The 17,314-nt window shown below is 36.4% G+C and overlaps 3 protein-coding genes across 9 annotated transcripts; all 3 read right to left on the reverse strand.

Moving 5' to 3' along the window:
• Window positions 1–88: 88 nt before the first annotated feature.
• On the reverse strand, window positions 89–4,764 carry LOC101251063 (transcription termination factor MTERF6, chloroplastic/mitochondrial). 3 transcript variants are annotated; one of them, XM_069293486.1, is made up of 5 exons: window positions 3,249–4,758; window positions 1,594–1,655; window positions 1,379–1,482; window positions 1,083–1,146; window positions 89–1,000 (listed from the first exon to the last, which is right to left on the reverse strand). In XM_069293486.1, the coding sequence occupies exon 1, from the start codon at window positions 4,693–4,695 to the stop codon at window positions 3,556–3,558; it is 1,140 nt and encodes a 379-aa protein (XP_069149587.1). In that variant the 5' UTR covers window positions 4,696–4,758; the 3' UTR covers window positions 89–1,000; window positions 1,083–1,146; window positions 1,379–1,482; window positions 1,594–1,655; window positions 3,249–3,555. The 3 variants fall into 3 exon arrangements, with proteins under 3 accessions (XP_069149587.1, XP_069149588.1, XP_069149589.1); XM_069293487.1 differs by having other exon boundaries at window positions 2,953–4,758; XM_069293488.1 differs by lacking the exon at window positions 1,594–1,655 and having other exon boundaries at window positions 1,379–1,486; window positions 3,249–4,764.
• An 894-nt stretch (window positions 4,765–5,658) lies between these two features.
• On the reverse strand, window positions 5,659–8,543 carry LOC101250772 (uncharacterized). 4 transcript variants are annotated; one of them, XM_019212233.3, is made up of 6 exons: window positions 7,704–8,543; window positions 7,526–7,608; window positions 7,073–7,221; window positions 6,931–6,980; window positions 6,757–6,822; window positions 5,659–6,474 (listed from the first exon to the last, which is right to left on the reverse strand). In XM_019212233.3, exons 1-6 carry the CDS (start codon window positions 7,934–7,936, stop codon window positions 5,796–5,798), a joined length of 1,260 nt encoding a protein of 419 aa, XP_019067778.1. In that variant the 5' UTR covers window positions 7,937–8,543; the 3' UTR covers window positions 5,659–5,795. The 4 variants fall into 4 exon arrangements, with proteins under 4 accessions (XP_019067778.1, XP_010317071.1, XP_010317070.1 ...); XM_010318769.4 differs by having other exon boundaries at window positions 5,659–6,477; XM_010318768.4 differs by having other exon boundaries at window positions 6,757–6,831.
• Window positions 8,544–8,793: 250 nt separating this feature from the next.
• LOC101251646 (serine/threonine protein phosphatase 2A 57 kDa regulatory subunit B' theta isoform) lies at window positions 8,794–16,864 on the reverse strand. Of its 2 annotated transcripts, XR_740145.4 has the most exons (5): window positions 16,352–16,681; window positions 16,108–16,233; window positions 14,315–15,744; window positions 8,964–9,654; window positions 8,794–8,877 (listed from the first exon to the last, which is right to left on the reverse strand). XR_740145.4 is itself a non-coding variant. In XM_010318767.4 (4 exons), the coding sequence occupies exons 3-4, from the start codon at window positions 15,527–15,529 to the stop codon at window positions 9,295–9,297; spliced, it is 1,575 nt and encodes a 524-aa protein (XP_010317069.1). In that variant the 5' UTR covers window positions 15,530–15,744; window positions 16,108–16,233; window positions 16,352–16,864; the 3' UTR covers window positions 8,794–9,294. The 2 variants fall into 2 exon arrangements, 1 of the variants encoding a protein (XP_010317069.1); XM_010318767.4 differs by having other exon boundaries at window positions 8,794–9,654; window positions 16,352–16,864.
• Between the last annotated feature and the right edge of the window lie 450 nt (window positions 16,865–17,314).

The raw sequence follows: 17,314 nt of genomic DNA on the forward strand, positions 1-17,314 counted from the left end.
GATTTGTGATCATCATATTAAAGTACTGCGCTTCTTCTATGTGGAGCTCATATTGCACAGCAAGCAGAAGAAAACGTAAGGTTATGCCTTTTTGTTTCTCAAATGTCATGTGATTTGCAACAAACAAATGCAACTGGCTGAACCACCAGCTGTTATAATGTCATATTTTCAAGTGAAAAAGAATAGCAACAGCTTTTGCATAGGAAAGCATCTGAAATCTACCAAAACTGAAAGAGCTATATCAAATGGCTGGACCCAAAAAAAAATGCTATTATTAGCAACTACTATAGTTCAACTGCTATTTTTTCACATGCTAACGACATTCTAATTTTGTACTTACAAAAATCTAAACAGTGCAGTGACTGATCAGCAATATGTTGGTCGATGTCTGCATCATTAGAAATAGTTTCGTAACATCTACATGCCTCATCTTCAACGGGGCATCACAAAACCATGTCCATTCGTATCTCATGCTGTTTCAGCAGTCCAGAGTTGCTTAACCTGCCCATTTGCATCAATTCTTGCAACTACTACAGTAACAGCAAACAAACCAGAGATTGAAAAGTTGCGTAACTTCATGCAATGGAATGGATATTTTAACACTCCAACTGGGAATGGACTTGGAAGCACTGTATGTCATATGCAACTTCCATTGTATCTTTCGTTTCAACTGGAATTCTGCTTTTGGGCGTTGTAGTTTCATTGGATACATCAAATATGCATAGCTTATAAAATGCCACAAATTCGAGTGCACGTATGCTACGTTAGGGGCTAGTTTCTGTCCTGCCACTTTGTGCACGTGCGAAGATTGTCTTCTAACCATAAATACTGTGTTTTATCAATGTACAATTTGCATATTCATGGTGTTTTTAAAAATCACTTTCTTCTGGGAGGATCCGGCTAAGTCATGTTTCTTTAGACTTTTGATGTAATCTCTCGTGAGAGGTAGAGGTAGCCCCACATGAAAATGCCAGTCTTATGCAAGTCATCGAACAATTACCTAGAATGGAACCAAATGGATGACATCCCTGGAAAAGCAAAAGAGACTCCATATTGAAGACAAAAGTATGTGCTTTTATTACCTAACTCCATAATTCCAATAGGTTCAGAAGAAGCGATCCCCGTGTGTCGCCTCCCATATATGACCTGATCCAAACACAAAAGAAGTGGAAATTTGAGTATTATAAGAATTCTTCAAAGACTATATAAAGGCTAAAACTATACATATAATAGTTTATCCTTGGTAACTGGTCGAATGAAAGCTCACATAGCTACATTGAGTGCTATTAGCACAGGATAATGAACTTCCTATTATGAAACAGCAGAAGAACCAATAAATCATCTAGGCATGGTAAAAACTAAATTTTCATGTAGGTACCTTCCCACCACCAACTGATCTAATTGTACTATCAACAGCTGGGCTAGATATTCTCAAATACTCAGCGGACAAATTGTACATACTATCATTGTCCAACTTCACCTCTACCTGGAGAATATTCACCAAACAACATGTCAGCCCAAGTTCTACAATAACAGAAGCACATAGTACTAGCTTCCATATTCTAAAAGTTCAAGTGAATATGTACAAAACACCTACCATTAGGGACTAAATTAGAGTAGATATTGGAGAACTTCCCAAAAGAGCAGCATAGCAGCTTCCAAATGTCAAATAACAGGCAAATCAGTATCAACATTGTGTACTTAAAATGAAATCTTTGATCCATTTAATATGGTTCATGAATTTTCTTGATTATAGTAGCATTCATTCTATAGCAACATAATTAATAAACAGGAAATGCTTCATCACTTCAGAGAATTGGCATGGTTATCTAATTTAAACCAAAAAAGTGTCTTGTAATTCAGCTTATACTTGAAACAGGCAAGATTAGAAGAAAACACAATTCTCAGCAAAATACACAACGATGGCCTAAAGGTTCATATGCCTCAAGGCTAAGCATATAATGCTAAGAAGAGTGCAAGTTAAGTGACCTACTGAATTCAAAGTAAAAAAGTAAAGTGGTTATTTACCATGGGGGTACATTTGTAAACAATTAGCCATATTTGTTTCCTCAAGTTTTGAGTCATAGGAGGGTTAAACAACTTATTCCTTAAGTCCAAACCCAAAGCCCAGCATTAGTTTTCCTAATTATACTTTCCAAAGTACTCCAAGATCCTCATACAAGCATAATCACCACAGATTTTTTGATAAAGATCATCGGTGTTCTATTTATTGATTTTACAGTAGCAAACTAGCAATTGCACGCATCCAAGACATTTCAATAAGTCTCTCCACCCACAGATGTACTAATTGATAGAAAGCAGAGATATGTATGTTCATACTACTGTCCTTAAAACCCAATAACCATTCTTTGGGTAAATTATTTTCAAGTGGAAGCTTTATAGTAAGTTTTGGTTAGACAAGTTATAATATGGCATAAATTTTGAACTAAAAGCAGGCCTCAAATGATTTTATTACAAAATATTAGGTATAATACTTTCAGTAAGCACACTTGTATGAATTATTGTTCTCAAGGGATTACCATTACATATTTGATTCTCCGGGTATGAGGTGATAACTCTAGCTAATATAGTTCTTGACAGTACGCCAATTCATTGGTCTTGGAGGCTACACATTCAGCTCTCAAACTGATATGAAGTGCGTTTTCAACAGTATTTATCTTTGTAATGATACTACTATTGTTACTAGACAATACCAGTTAACTCCATCAAAATGATACTGAGGAAAAGATAGAACTTGAAGTCTTCTACACCATAAGCAAAACTTAAAGTTAACGATCCCAACAATTCCATATTCTGTGTACTAAAAGTACCAAGAGAAGACATGGACAAACTCAGCAAATAATAGAAGGGCAGCCCGGTTCACTAAGCATCCGCTATGCACGGGGTTCGTGAAAGGGCTGGACCACAAAGATCTATTGTATGCACTCTTACCCAACATTTTTGCAAGAGGTTGTTTCTACAGTTTGAACCCATGACGGCATGACCTCCAGGTCACATGGAGGCAACTTTACCAATTACACCAAGGGTCCTTCCAATACACTCAGCAAATCCACAGAAAAATAAACTTTATTAATCTTAGTATTTATCATTGACCCAAAATTAGTAAAAGGACAGAAAAATTCATCAATCAATTACACCTCAATCACAAATTTGTTCGAATTAGGTATAATGTTATACAAAGAAAAAAAAGAACATATAGGAGGAGAAAATCAATAGAAAGAACGTACAAATTTAGGAGCATGAAGACCAAATCTGATGAGACGTGGGCAACTTGCAGCAGTCCGTATGCTTCGAATAGCTCTTTTTTTTCTAAAGAAGGAAATTTCAGCTCTACTTCAATTCATATATTATTAGCTTATATCCACTGGCACAATAGAATATCATTCATATTGACTATACATCAAAACAACAATCAAACATCCCCAGCAAGTTAATGATACAGACATAATCTACTTTTTGTCAATGAAAAATGAAGGATTTCAATAACAAACAGAGTCAAATGATAATGGGAAAAGCCTCTGTTGGGACATATGTTCAAAAGGGAAATCCTCTGTACAATTGTTTCTTGGAGGATTCTGCCAACCTTCTAACACGTTTAACTCCTGTATAGTACTCCATCAATTCATGAGCCACATCTTCTGGATGGCAATTTATAAAGGCCTTGATGAACCGCTTTTCTGTCATCCTCATTGCTCTCAACAATGAAGGACCTTTCACTCGAGGAACCAGACCCATATCATCTAGCTTTGCCCCTAATAAATACCTTGGCTTTATGGCAGTCTCCAAATTCAAGAACAGCAAACACGGATTATCTTGAATCAAATTTGCAGAAAGCTTCATTGTACCCAATAAATAAGTCATGTTTCTCTGAACCTTATCAACAGACAATGTTAACAAAAATGGAGACCTTCCAAAAAGCCTAAAGACTTCATCTTCAGTAAACCCATGTTTCTCCAAATTAGCCACCTTCTGACGGATAGTCTCGGACCGCGAAATAGCAAACAAAGCAACCACATGTTTATACATTGTAGTACCCTTTTCCACACCGGTTCTTCGAATATAATCCATCTTCTCATCATCCAAAGAGGTTCTTGGTATCAGAGTTGGTCGAGCTAAAAGCATGGAAACTAACTCACTTCTGCTAAGACCCAATTGTTCATAAAATGCAACAATTGGTTTAATCTGTTTATGGAAGTCATAAGTAAGCAAAGACGGATTTCGAACAATGGCCTTAAGAAGAATTTCTTTAGTACCAAACAAAGTCTCAAAAAACTCAAGGCGTTCTTCCAAGCAACGATTAATCCGACAATCAAGGAAACGAGGACGGCAATTAATAATCCTGGTGAGATCAGAGGATGGTAAACCTAACTCACTCAGTATTTTGAGCTTTGAGTCAAGGAGTTTGAGTTCCATTCTTTGCAAAGATGGGCGTCGCTGAAAAATCTTGGAAATGTCATCGTCGCTACAACCCCATTGCTTAAACAAATCTGCTGAGTCTTTGGGAGTTCTACAGAGTTCTTCTTCTGTTTGGTCTTCTGGGGATTTTTCAGGAGAAGGCAAGACAGCAGCTACTGTGAGCAATCTGAATGAGTAAGGGTTTAAGGGATTTAGGGTTTTAGAATTGAAAAACAAGAAACGAAATTGGGTAAAAACATTGAACTTAGCTGCTTTCATTATTAGGGCAAAACAGAGCAAAATGAAATCTGTAAGAATTTTGGTCAGAATGGAGGAGACGATGTACGCTCGATATGATTGGGCCGGGTACCCGATATAGTTGTTTTGGACAAAGTGCACAAATAGCCAGTTTTAAACCACTATTTCAGACATAGCCAAAAATTCCTATATTATTACAAGTTTAGCCGCTTTTAAATCAACTTCAGTTGGGCTGAGTGAAGTTCAGACATAGGCGAGCGTGTTTACAACAACAATATATTCAATGAAATTCACAAAAGGTACGTAGAAGATAGAGTGTACAGGAACCTTACCAATACCTCGTGGAGGTAGAGAAGTTGTTTTCAAAAGTTCCTCCACTCGAGTACAACAAATTCAAACAATGTAAAACACAGTCAATACACGGTGAACAACAAAGTAGTAGGATAACAACCAAAAGCCTTAGACAATAATAAGACAAATCTTAACTACCTACTATAACCTTCTGCCTTTATTCGTGACCTGCATACCTTCCCATATAAGGTCCATGTCCTCAATAAGCCGAAGATGTGTTATATCATGTCTAATCACTCTCTCCAATACTTCGTTGGATAGGCAATTGTGTTTCCTTTTCAATACTAACATGAATTGATTAAGCTTTACTTTCTCATTTTTCCTATCAATGTAATTGAATGGTGTTGAAAACATATTCAATCCTTTTGTTCAACTAGTCTTTTATAGTTCTCCAAAAAAAATCATTTTTTTGAACAACATTACCAGAGATTTGCTCTATTATATGGTCGAGCGCCATTTTAGAGCTTATTTTTTCTTTTGTGGAGACTTTAGTGAAGAGTTTTGCTGGATTGTTCCTCAGTTAGGGATTATCAATATGAATCTTATACTCCTGCTCCTTTATTAGTTTATTGGCAGGCAAGAATGTTTTGTTCTTTGAGGTGGTTAGAATCTGAATTTATATGTAGATAATAATGCAGAAACATACTTGTGTTTCATTAACATATTCATTGAATTCTCCATGCATACAAAGTTAGTTAGTTGGTGGACGAATCTAATTTAAAAAGTAAAAGAGTTCGTTCATTACTGGCTCCACATTAGGAAATCTAAATTTATGTTCCTCTCCCTCTAACACGAATGTTGTTAATAGCTGTTGATGCCATGGCCCTCAAATTTGCTCTGGCTAGAGCAAGAGCATTTTTATACTGCTCGTCAGTGCGCCTTGTCCTAAATGTCTCCTTGTGCTCCTCTCTCTGCAGTTGCAATGCCAATGCAGCATCCTCATCTTGGTTTGGTGGTGATTCTCTCCTTGTACTTTTCCTAATGTCTCCATTTCTGCTTGACGTCCCAGAAGGCCTCACATTTGGTCTTCTCGTAGATTGAGAATTCCGTTGTTGTGCATTTTGAGATCCAGAGTCTGGACAATGTAACGCTAGGATCCTATCTATTCTGCTTCTTGAAATAGGGTGGAAGTTCATTTGCTGTGGATTTCGTGATCCAGAATCTGTACTATGTAACGCTAGGACCCTATCTATTCTGCTTCTTGAAATGGAGTGAGAGTTCCTCTGCTGTGGATTTCGAGATCCAGAATCTGGATTACGTAATGATGCTAGGGCCCTATCTGTACTGCTTCTTGAAACATTAGGATGACTGGCAACTATTCTTGCTGGATTTCGATGCTGAACTTCTCTACTATTTAAGGCTCCAGCTGCTTTTCTTGCTTCTACTTCTTTAGGAAATAGAAGTTGAATTGTATTCCAAAGGACTGTGTTTACAGTACAAGATCTTCCACTGCTGCAAAAATCATGTGTTATCATCTCACACCAATTCTAAAAAGTTTGAAATTTCGCAAACCTCAAATGAATAATTAGAAGTATCTCCTCTCCTCCAATATTACACTCCATTTCAATTTGTTTGTCTGGTTTTGACTTGACACAGAGTTTGAGAAAGTATATAAAACATTTGAATCTTATGATATTATGCTCTATGTATCGTCAAAAAGGGGAAAAAACATTCTTTTTGAAACAGACCAACAAGAAAAGTAAAACAAACAAATTGAAACGGAGGGAGTACCTGATAAGCTGTCTGCACTTGGGACATCGCGTCCCACATTTGTCAGCAGAAGATTGCAAACACTTCCTACAAAAACTATAGACATGATTGGGACAATAAGTCGGAACATATAACTGGAAATTTCTACGGAGTATTGTTCTATGAATCTGAGTTGATGTGAATGTATTGCAATACCTGTGTCCACATGGTGTGGTGCTTGGCTCAAAACAAATCTCCAAACAGATCTGCAAATACAATTGAACAACACTGTAAGATGAAATTGGAAATGTCAATAAAAAGGCCATCAGAATCCAAGAATGAACACTCAAAATCTTACTGCACAAGAAAGTTCTTCACGAAGTAGATCGGTACAGACAATGGCTGAACCAGAAGAGAAAACACAAGAGCCGTGTTCTTCTGATGCTTCAACTTCTTCCTTATCTCCTTTTCCAGTGAATTTTTGCCCTAGCTTCTTTTTCTCAGTTTCTGCTCAAAAGTGTAATGAAATTATTTTATTACTTGTAAGTTGTAACATGTTGAGATTAAGATTTACTCATTAGATTTTTGCTATTAGAGAACCTAAAATGAAACTTTAGCATTAGAGAACCTTAAGTTTGTCTCAAATGGTTGAGGGCTTAGAATGCAACAGTTCCAAAATCAAACAAAATGGATGATAAAGGTTCATACATAAATTGGGACAGGCAGTAGTAGTAGTAGTAGACCAGTAATTGTACATCTTTACAAATTATAACAGCAAAAAAATACAGATTTGAGAAAAGATAAAGAAAACCTGTTTTTGCAGAGTCATCATCATCGAGATCAATAAGAGCAATGCGTATGGAAGCAGGGCTAGTCTTCTGAGCCCTTCGTTTCCTAAAAAGATCAAAACTTTTGAGACTTCCCAATCACCTAAATAAAAGTATTTCTCAGAATTTAATCAAACAAAGTTCAATTGACAGCTTAATTACCTTCTGGAATTCGTAGGCGGAGTCACAAAATGCTGCAAACCAGTAAGTTTCTTTTGTTTATGCTGGCGATCAGGAGTTTCTTCTACAACAAGACTAGCTATGACAAGTGCTTCTTCGTCCCAACCCGCCATTGCAGCCACTGATTTGAATCTTGGGCTGAACAATTCCTCCCGTTTTTCTCCATTAAAGGTTTTCGGATTATGGGGACTCTTCTTCAACTCTTCATTCACCATTTCGTATTGAGATTACCCTCTGTTTCTTAGAACTTTGATTGCTCAGATTTGCTCCACAGAAAATGGATACAGGTTTTTGGCATTAACGGTCAAGTATTTACAGTGCAACGGCTAGTTTTTCTCTATTTGTTTTTTCACGTTTTGTCCTTGTGGTTTAGGTTATCTCTAGTTTTAGTCCATCTATTGCAGTATTTACGATACATTTTGGAGTTGGTCAAATAAATTTTTAAATGTTTTTAGCCCTCGAGAGTTTTTGAATATTTATTTTTTAAAAAAATTAAAGAAAGTACCTTAAGCTTTTCATTTTATAACCGCGAACACATCATGTCATAGAGTGTGTTGCGGGTGGAGAGAATAAGCAATGGAATGTTACTTATGAAAACCTTTCTTGGAAAAAATAAATTCTTGCAAGAAGTTCTGCATGCAGAAATTTAAATTCTTTAACCTCCATCTGCAATTTTTGAGTAAAAATACAGTAGTTTTGCAATTATTTTTTTAAACATTACCTTTTTCTTTTTACAACCAACCATGATGTTCAGGTTAGCTTGCGCATGTCCTAACTAATTGCATTGATACCTACTATAGATGAGCATCAATATCCCGTCCCATAATTCAAAATCATAGTCACTTTAATTTTTCCAAGGTTTGCCTATTATAAACAAACAATAACATACATAACTAAAGAGAATATGATGTACGCAGACCCTATCTCTACTTTTATAGGGTTGAGAGGTTGTTTCTAATAGATCCTGAACTCAAAAGAAGTTTAATCAAAGCCAAAAGGTTTGCCTATTATTGCCTAGTGAAAATGAAATTCAACTGCAAACAGCTAGCTGACATTCACCAGCAGAGATGTCTTCTCTGAGAAGCTTAATGGCCAGCAATGGTAAATTCAAAGAGTAAGGTCATTCGACATTGTGTGCCTTTATCCAGAAGATTATCTACAGAAACATTTCATGCCAAACATACATGTGATAATACAGACTAGAAGGAAAACTAGATGCAAAAAAAATAATCTTAAAGCTACCTGAAGAATGATGTTCATTCAATCTCATCACTTGTAAATCCAACAAAAAGAATACCAAATTAACTCCAGCTACTCCTGCACTTGCAGAATATAAAACCTTGAAGCGCTGTCATGCAATTCCATATGTACAGTCGTTGCATCGGAATCCAAATAGAGCCAGTATCCATCTGTTCACTGAGAGACCTGGGGAAAGCAACTTTAAGGAAAGTATCATGGTATGAACAAACAAGGAGACGTGACTCATCCACCTCTTTTGAGACGATTCCCATCCTCGATTAGCATAGAGGTCAGCTCATCAAGGTTGAAGTAACAGTGAGACATACACCAGTCTCTAGCCTGTGGATGAATTGGGAGTTATCCTATGAGAGACTAGCACTGCCTCATTGCTAGCAGCTTTCATTGCTGCAATCTCCTCTAACCGTTTCCAAGTCATTTCACGTTTTGTCTTGTCCTCTTCTTCATGAGCCTCATCTTCTTCAAATTTGCGCAAACATTCTTCAAAGAGTTCAGGATCAACATCAGAGAAGATTTTGCGGACATTCAATGTCAAGCTTTGTACTGCCTGATTCCAGTGGCCTCTTGCATTCTTTTCCAAGGCAGGAAAGATAATTGGTAATATAACTTTACGATTTTGTTTGATTAGGTTCTCAACATGATCATTGTTCCACAGGAACAAAGCCCTCTCAGCGACCTGTCAATGCAAAGATTTTGAACAGAGTGAATATGAAAAACAATGTCACACGGGGAGAGGGAGGGAGGGGGGTGAAGGAAGCTGTAGATGTATGACCAAATGGATCCATTTCTATCTCATTCTACCAAGTAACCACACTACATATTTTTTGGTAACAAATGTAAATATTACCATTAACAACCAAACCAATACACCTAAAGAGCACCCAACTCCACAACTACCTTCTAGGAAAGGGGTGGATGAGTTAAGCCTCCAATATATCTCCTAATTACATGAAAAACTGTTGAATTAAAGAGCTACATCTTTGGTCTTTCCTCGTCTTTCTAACCATATCAAACCTAACACTGAAACTTAGGTTGATCTGTGTATTGTTGCATCTGTAGTCACACCACATCATATGTCCATTTATCATTGGTTTTATTATAATCATAAATGTTAGAGCATATACTTGTCCTTATTGGTCATGTAAGAGTTTTTAAAAGGATTTATAATGTCCTGGGTCACTCCACTAATAGTGTCACAGTTTTGAGTTTGATGCTCACATTTAGTTCATACAATATTATAACAAGGCTAAGTAAGCCCATTTCACAACCATCTTCTCTCTACCTAGGGTATTGCTCTTCTCTTTCAAACTCAAACCATCAAGCCACTTTGGGATTCTCTCAATTCAGTTCAATCCATCGAGCCACTAACTTTGCTCCACCACCCACTCTTTAGTCTGTTAAGACTACTCTCTCTCTCTCTCATCTGCTACTAGAAATAGAGTTTTTCCCACCGCGAGTTAATGGGAAATTAGTGCTATAAAACATGATTTTCCCACTGAACCAACTCATGGGAGTTTGGATGGTGGGAAACAAATTCTCGCTGGAACAACTGGGAAGCTTCCTATTTTACGCTACTCTTCTTTTCTCACTGATTCTATCAAAATATTTGTATGAATAGCCACTAAACAAATTTCAGTGGAAAAATAGTGGCTTTTTAGTAGTTATCTCCAGGCCCACTTCATCTTATTGAGCATACTCTCTCTAGTCTCTCCTACTGCACATCCACCCTCATCCTACTCCATACAAAAGATCCACTCTTCAAACAAATATTAAAAAGGAAATTTTCAATTCACATGTAACGTGAGAGAGTGTTGGAGCACACTTGTCCCTCATCGTTTATGTGTTATATAAGGGTTCCCCAAGTAGTTTATAAAGCCATGAGCCGCTCCACTCATTGCCATAAGGTTTTCAGATTATGTTGCTGAGAGACATTTTATCAGGTTATCCTAGAAAGCAACAATAGAGAAGACACGTCATCTCTAGCCTTGGCCAAAATCAAAGCAGCAGGTTAGAGTGTCTAAATGAGAAACAAAATTGATTTGATCAAGACAGGTGAATCCATGATTTGAACTTAATGGAATCGAGTTCAAAATTCAACCACAAACCATTTGGTTTACTGGGTTCAGAATCTATTATTTGTACCTATTTAGTGAATTATTCTTATATATATACATAGCCTGAGCTAATGCTACTGGATTCAGATGAACTCATAATTCTAACACAAATTCAGCCTCTGGATCAGGAGACATGACCAAATCCTGTCAGATTTATAACACAGAGAAATGCCAGAGGATTGACGAGAACCATCTCTCTCTCTCTCTATCTATCTATCTATATATATATATATATATATTTTATTTTATTTTTTATTTTATTTTTTTCTGGCAAGAGGAGTGGAAAAGGATGTAAGATGCTTACATAGGTAAAAGAATATCCTACGAATTCTAGCTAGGTAGATAATGAGCGACAAACAACTTCTAAGAGAATTAAGGACTAAATTTTGGTTGGTGTTCTCCATGTTATCCAGTAGTTATGCTTTAACTAGATCACTTCTAAAATATTCCGAACTGTGTCCCCCTCCAGGGCTCCCTGGATAGGAATAAAATCAAGGAGAAGTATTAGCAATTTAGCATTGACTCATTTCCTATGCTCCATAAGAATGTGATGCTAAGTCATCTCATTTATGCATTACCTCCGCAATTGTTCTGTATCATAAACCTGTCCTTAGGAAACCTTTACTGTTCTGCAGAGATATTTATGTGGGGACAGGATACATTTAATACTTGAAATGTTGCATAATTTTGGAAGAGAATGCAAGAGGTTACTCCCTATTGCCTAGGTTTTTGAGAGGACAACCAGTAGACAGTAATTTGACTCAAAGAATATCTAATATTTAATAGACCATGAAGAAATTCTTCCCTGTTGTTTATTACTCCCAAGGTAGGGGTAAGGTTTGTCTACAGTACACTCTACCCTCCCCAGACCCATTTGTGGAATTGCACCGGGTTTTTTGTTGTATATTATTCTTTCTTGAAAGATGGATCTACCAATGGAGTACTGATCGAGAGTACATCAAAGAGGCAGAAAAAGTGGGTGGGGGTTTTGGGGGGGGGGGGGGGGTGGGCTAACAGGATTTCAAGAACTCTGGGTGAAGTTGCTTCAAACCAAAGATAGCAAATCTAATGCATGATATGTCACTATCTTTACATCATTCCCTAACCACTAACTTGACGCATCATCAATTTTGGACTAGATCCTAAGACATTAAGAAAAGTTCAACAACCCTTGGAAGATATCCCAATTTTCTGCAAGTTTGATCTATAATTACATATCTAGTAACGCACATAAAGCTCAGACGAGCATCAGCAAAATCACTCTTATGATAGATAAATTCATTTATCGAAATTAACAAGCACTGTCAAATGCTTATGTTCCCTTCCACGTTAACCATCTATTAACTGATGCTGTTATAGTGGCAGGAGTAGCTAAAGACGGTAATGGTAGAAAAAAAGAGCTTGGTGATACAGAGTACAGACAGATGTAATGGCCCAAAAACAGAAAACAATGATATAGATTCAATGGTATGGAAATAGAAGGGAATAATTTTTAGACATTATTTTTGAAGTGAAGATAAATATTTAATTTGATCTTCTAAGTTAATATTATTGCACTTGCAGAGTTTACCTCTTAAATGTACAATCAAACGTAAGCGAAAGAGAATAAACATATCAATAGGTTGAAATAGTTGAACAATGACAGACGAGGTTGTGGCTAATTCAATGACAAAGCATTCAAATATTTAGTATCATGGATACCTAAAAGCCACATACAAACATAAGATATTCCAGAAGCACAGATATAAGGGTGTGCTGCTCACTACCTATTGGAAGGATTCGATAGTATGATGAGGGCGGCTACTCAAAACTCATGGGTGCAAGGATTCAAAGTTGGCAGTATCTCAGGGTGGATATGCAGTTCATCACTTGCTTTATGCTGATGACACTGTCATATTAAGCTAAGGAGGAGCAAATTAGAATTGTCACAATGATCTTGCTAGTCTTTTTGAGGCTGTCTCAGACTTGGCAATCAATTGGAGGAAGAGTCGTATATATCCCATCAAAGAGGTTACACAGATCCAGGCCATGGAAAACAATTTGGGGTGCAGAATTGAAAAACTCCCAACTGTTTACCTAAGTATGCCACTTGGAAATAACCATAAAGAGCTAGTGATATGGGATGGTATAATTGAAAAAACTGGAAAGAAACTGGCTAACTTGAAATCTCAATATCTATCTTTTGGTGGGAGAACCATTCTGATAAACTTTGTACCAGACTCTTTACTTTATCTTTTATTGTCCCTATTGCCTATGCCGGCCAAAGTGGAAGAAAGACTTGATAAATTAAAATGGGACTTCCTTTTGTCGGGAATTAAGGTAGGTAAAATAATACATCTTATCAAATGGCAAACTGCTTTGCTGAGTAGAAGCTTGGGGGGGTAGGGATCAGAAACTCGTGGTTACAAACAAGTGTTTGTTAGCAAAATGGTTGTGGAGGTTTGGAAGAGAGGATTAAGCACTTTGGGAGGAAGTTATCAGTAACAAGTACATCCAGAACAGCCATTGGGTTTCCAATATGGTGAATATCCAGTATGGTGTCTGTCTATTAGTGGAGAACTATCAGAAATTTATGGAGTCAACAACAGCACAACATTAGATACAAAGAGGGGGATGGGACCAGGGTTCTTTTCTGGAAAGATCACTGGATTGGTCCGGGCTCTTTGATGTCTTCTTATCCAGATATATAGACCCTCAACTCTTCTCCAGATGTTATGGTAAATGAGAAATGGTCTGACAAGGGTGGAATTTAAGCTTCATAAGGTTACTAAAGACTGGGAGATAGGGAGAGTAGCCAAGATGCTACAAACACTAGATGATTTCAAGGGTACAAATCTGGAAGTTGATGCAATGATTTGGAAACAATCATGATGGTTCTTGTCAGTCGGCAGATTGTAATAGGAAAGTGAAGGAACTTCTACGGGAAATCTCTGGACCATGGAGTAAGGTATGGAAGAATAAAATTCCATGCACAACTTTTTTTTTATAAAAGTAAAGTTGTAATCTTCAGCATTAAAGATATGTCGGTCAGCCCTTGCACATAATTCTTAAGAAGCCACAATTGTTTGGTGATTTCAGAAACTTTTAGCTTATTACGAACCTTTTTATGAGGTAGCTAAATTTACGAAGCATAGCAAGATTCAGTCTAGTGACCCATGAATTCCTTTAAAAACGAAGAAATAACAGAAAAAAGAATGTACCAAATCAACCAAAAAAACCAACCTGAAAGTGTGAGCTGCTCAAGCAACGATTTATCCGACGAAACAAGGGAACCATACAGCGCTGAAACTCTGGAGGCTGAGTTGCTTCTAAGACCTCTTCCAGCTCACCTATGAACATTACCTCCTTTGAACTGTTTGTAATAGGCCAATATTTCAACAAACCTCTTATGACAGTATCAGCAAGCTTGCAGTCCTTTTCCACAAATTGTGTTATGCAGTAAGATAACTGCTGATGATACATTTGTACGCATTTTGGTTTGTGAAGTGGAATAAGAGCTCGAACAAGGAACAACTTGTGTTCTTCCTTTAGTGGTAGAGCAAATCCATTGATTATACTGCCCAAAATTTCTAAGAGTTCTGCTATTCCATTATGTTTCTCAGTTTCAAAAATAAACCGATAAAATATATTGTTTATTGATTTCCTAATGAATGGGCGGTGCACCATGAACTTTCCATATATACGGTGAAGTACAGTCTTCAGGTACTCTCTTTCTCTTGGATCTTCTGAATCGAAGAGATCTAATAACCTTAGAACAAATGAGTGATCAATGTATCTCTTAGCCAATTTTGCATCAGTCTCCGGTGATGCCACAAACCTGAGAAGGAACTCATACACAATTTGTAAATGAGGCCATGCTGGGTCCATCATTGGTTCGTCATCTTCCAAGTCAAAACCTTCCAAAACTTTGTTTTCACGAGGCTGGGGAGTAGGAGGTCTGAATAAATTTGTGGATACCATCTTAATTACTTCTTGCATGACTGTTTCTGTAAATTTCCCGTTTGCAGAAGTAACATAATCAACTAGCTCCACCAATGTCTGACGCTTAATCTCTTTCTCTTTCGTGTTTTTAGTTGGGTCAGAAAAGTCAAACAAGACACAACACAAGTTCAGCTTTTTGATGAACAAGTTTTGCTTCTCAGAAGGTGGTACATCCTTCAAATTAGGCAATGCCTCAACCGAGAAAACTGCTGCATGTCCATTCACCTTAGCATTTATAGCCTGTGGAAGTCTATCTCCATGATTCAGTCCTGGAGCTGAAGAACCAGTGACACCTGAAAGCGATGGAGCACTCAAATTCCCTGGTCGGGAATTAGACAAGTCACTGCTTCTTGAACTATTTGAAGCATTTGACTGAAATGCAGAAGTTCCTCCATCACGATTGTCTCCTGACTTGGATGGCTTCCGTGGGAGCCTATTGAGTATCTGTTTGATCATCACTTGAAACTATACCTTCCTTCAAGTTGACCAAAATGCTTGCTGATCAAAACACTCAAATCTTAAGACATATCGTCAATCAAAAAGGTCCAAAAGCTGCAGAAATCCAATTACTTAACCAATTGAAGTGACCCACGGGGATCATGCAACTCACAAAATTCTTATCTTCACCACCCTAAACCAACATAAAATCTTCATACAATCCACAGTTACGCCTGTATAACCAAATGAATCTCCTCGTCAATTGAAATCAAGATTATAACATAAAGGGAAGTAAAAATCAAGAAATCCCAAATATCTACTGATTTGAGTTAGTCATAGTTTCTTTGTTATATCTTGAGGAAATAAATCTATCAACTATTCTAATTTCTAACAAAAAGAACATTTTTTTTCTTCAAGACCATCAAGCTACTCCCATTAAATTCATAAAAAGATGTGTTCTTTATGAACCCAAATCCAGATGCAGCAAATTAACAACCCATTAATAGATAAAACATCAGAATTCAAATATCAAGATTACAATTCTGACCCAATTTATGTTCTTTTATAGCAATAAAAGAGGAGAAATGTTCACCAACCTTCATTCTTTCATTTATCTGAGATTCAAACAACTAATAATGATACATCAAAGATCAAATAATGTTGAGATCTGAGCATGATTTTAGAAAAAAAAAAAAAAGATGAAACTCCTCACCAAGAAGCACCTGCAAGAGTCCAAGAAAGAAACTTTAGCACAGAAAAACAGGATGAAACAAACAAAAACAAAGAAAACAACAAAAACAAATAATTTTGGTGGAAAATCTATGAGCTTTTAATGCTTACATTAAGTTGGTTTTTGGTGGTGAACAAGAAAATAAAGCTGGATAGTAGGGAAAAAAAAGATTGAATTTTTGAGAGTTTGGGTGAGTGATTTTCAAATCTGAAAACAACCCAAAACTAAGGGAAGACAGTAAGAAGAGGATGATGGATTTGAGGAAACCAAGCTCTGGTTGTTGTTTCTTAGATGATGATGTGTTTGGTTTAGCAAGAATTATTGTTCTCCCCATTTTCTCTTTCCATTTTGTCTCTCAACTTTCCACTTTTTTTTTTTCTTCTTTTTCTCCAACTTTCCTTTTCTTTAGTAAACTCTACTATTTATTTTTCTTTTTATCTATTTGGTCCATTTGAATTATTTATTTTTTTATTCCATTCTTTCTCACATATTTCAACCTCAAATCCACAGATTAGTTTCTCCATATTAATAAAATAATAATTCTCCATAATTCCAGTTTGGTACAATTTGTTATTTGACCATTTTCACCCTCAAAAGTCTATAAGAGAGTTAAGAGAATGTGAGGGTTAAAGATGAGAGTTGAAAATTCTATTTTTCTTGTTTTGTAGAAGAAAATTGTACTCCCTCCCTTCATTTTTGAACTATACCAAATGGTACAAATTTAAAATTTAACATTGAAAAAGCTAATTTAAAAGAAGAGGATGGTCACAAATCAGGTAAAAAAAAAATTGCTATTGTTGTAACTCTTTACATACACTCACGTGGAAGGAAAAAAATTATAATAATTTTGATACGAAGATGTAATATCTCAATAAATCACTAAGTAAGAAAGATTTAATTATAATGATTTAAAGGATAACTTATCGGCTAATAAATCTAACCAAAATTGTTATATTGTCATCAATTCAAAGAAGCGAAATAATTTGGATATAATAGTAATTCAGGCAAAGAATTGATGAAGGAGGAGGCATTAATTATCGAACCTATTTGATTGTTTGTAAAAATAATTGAGA

Source organism: Solanum lycopersicum, chromosome 2, assembly GCF_036512215.1.
Source record: "Solanum lycopersicum chromosome 2, SLM_r2.1".
Taxonomy (NCBI): Eukaryota; Viridiplantae; Streptophyta; class Magnoliopsida; order Solanales; family Solanaceae; genus Solanum; species Solanum lycopersicum.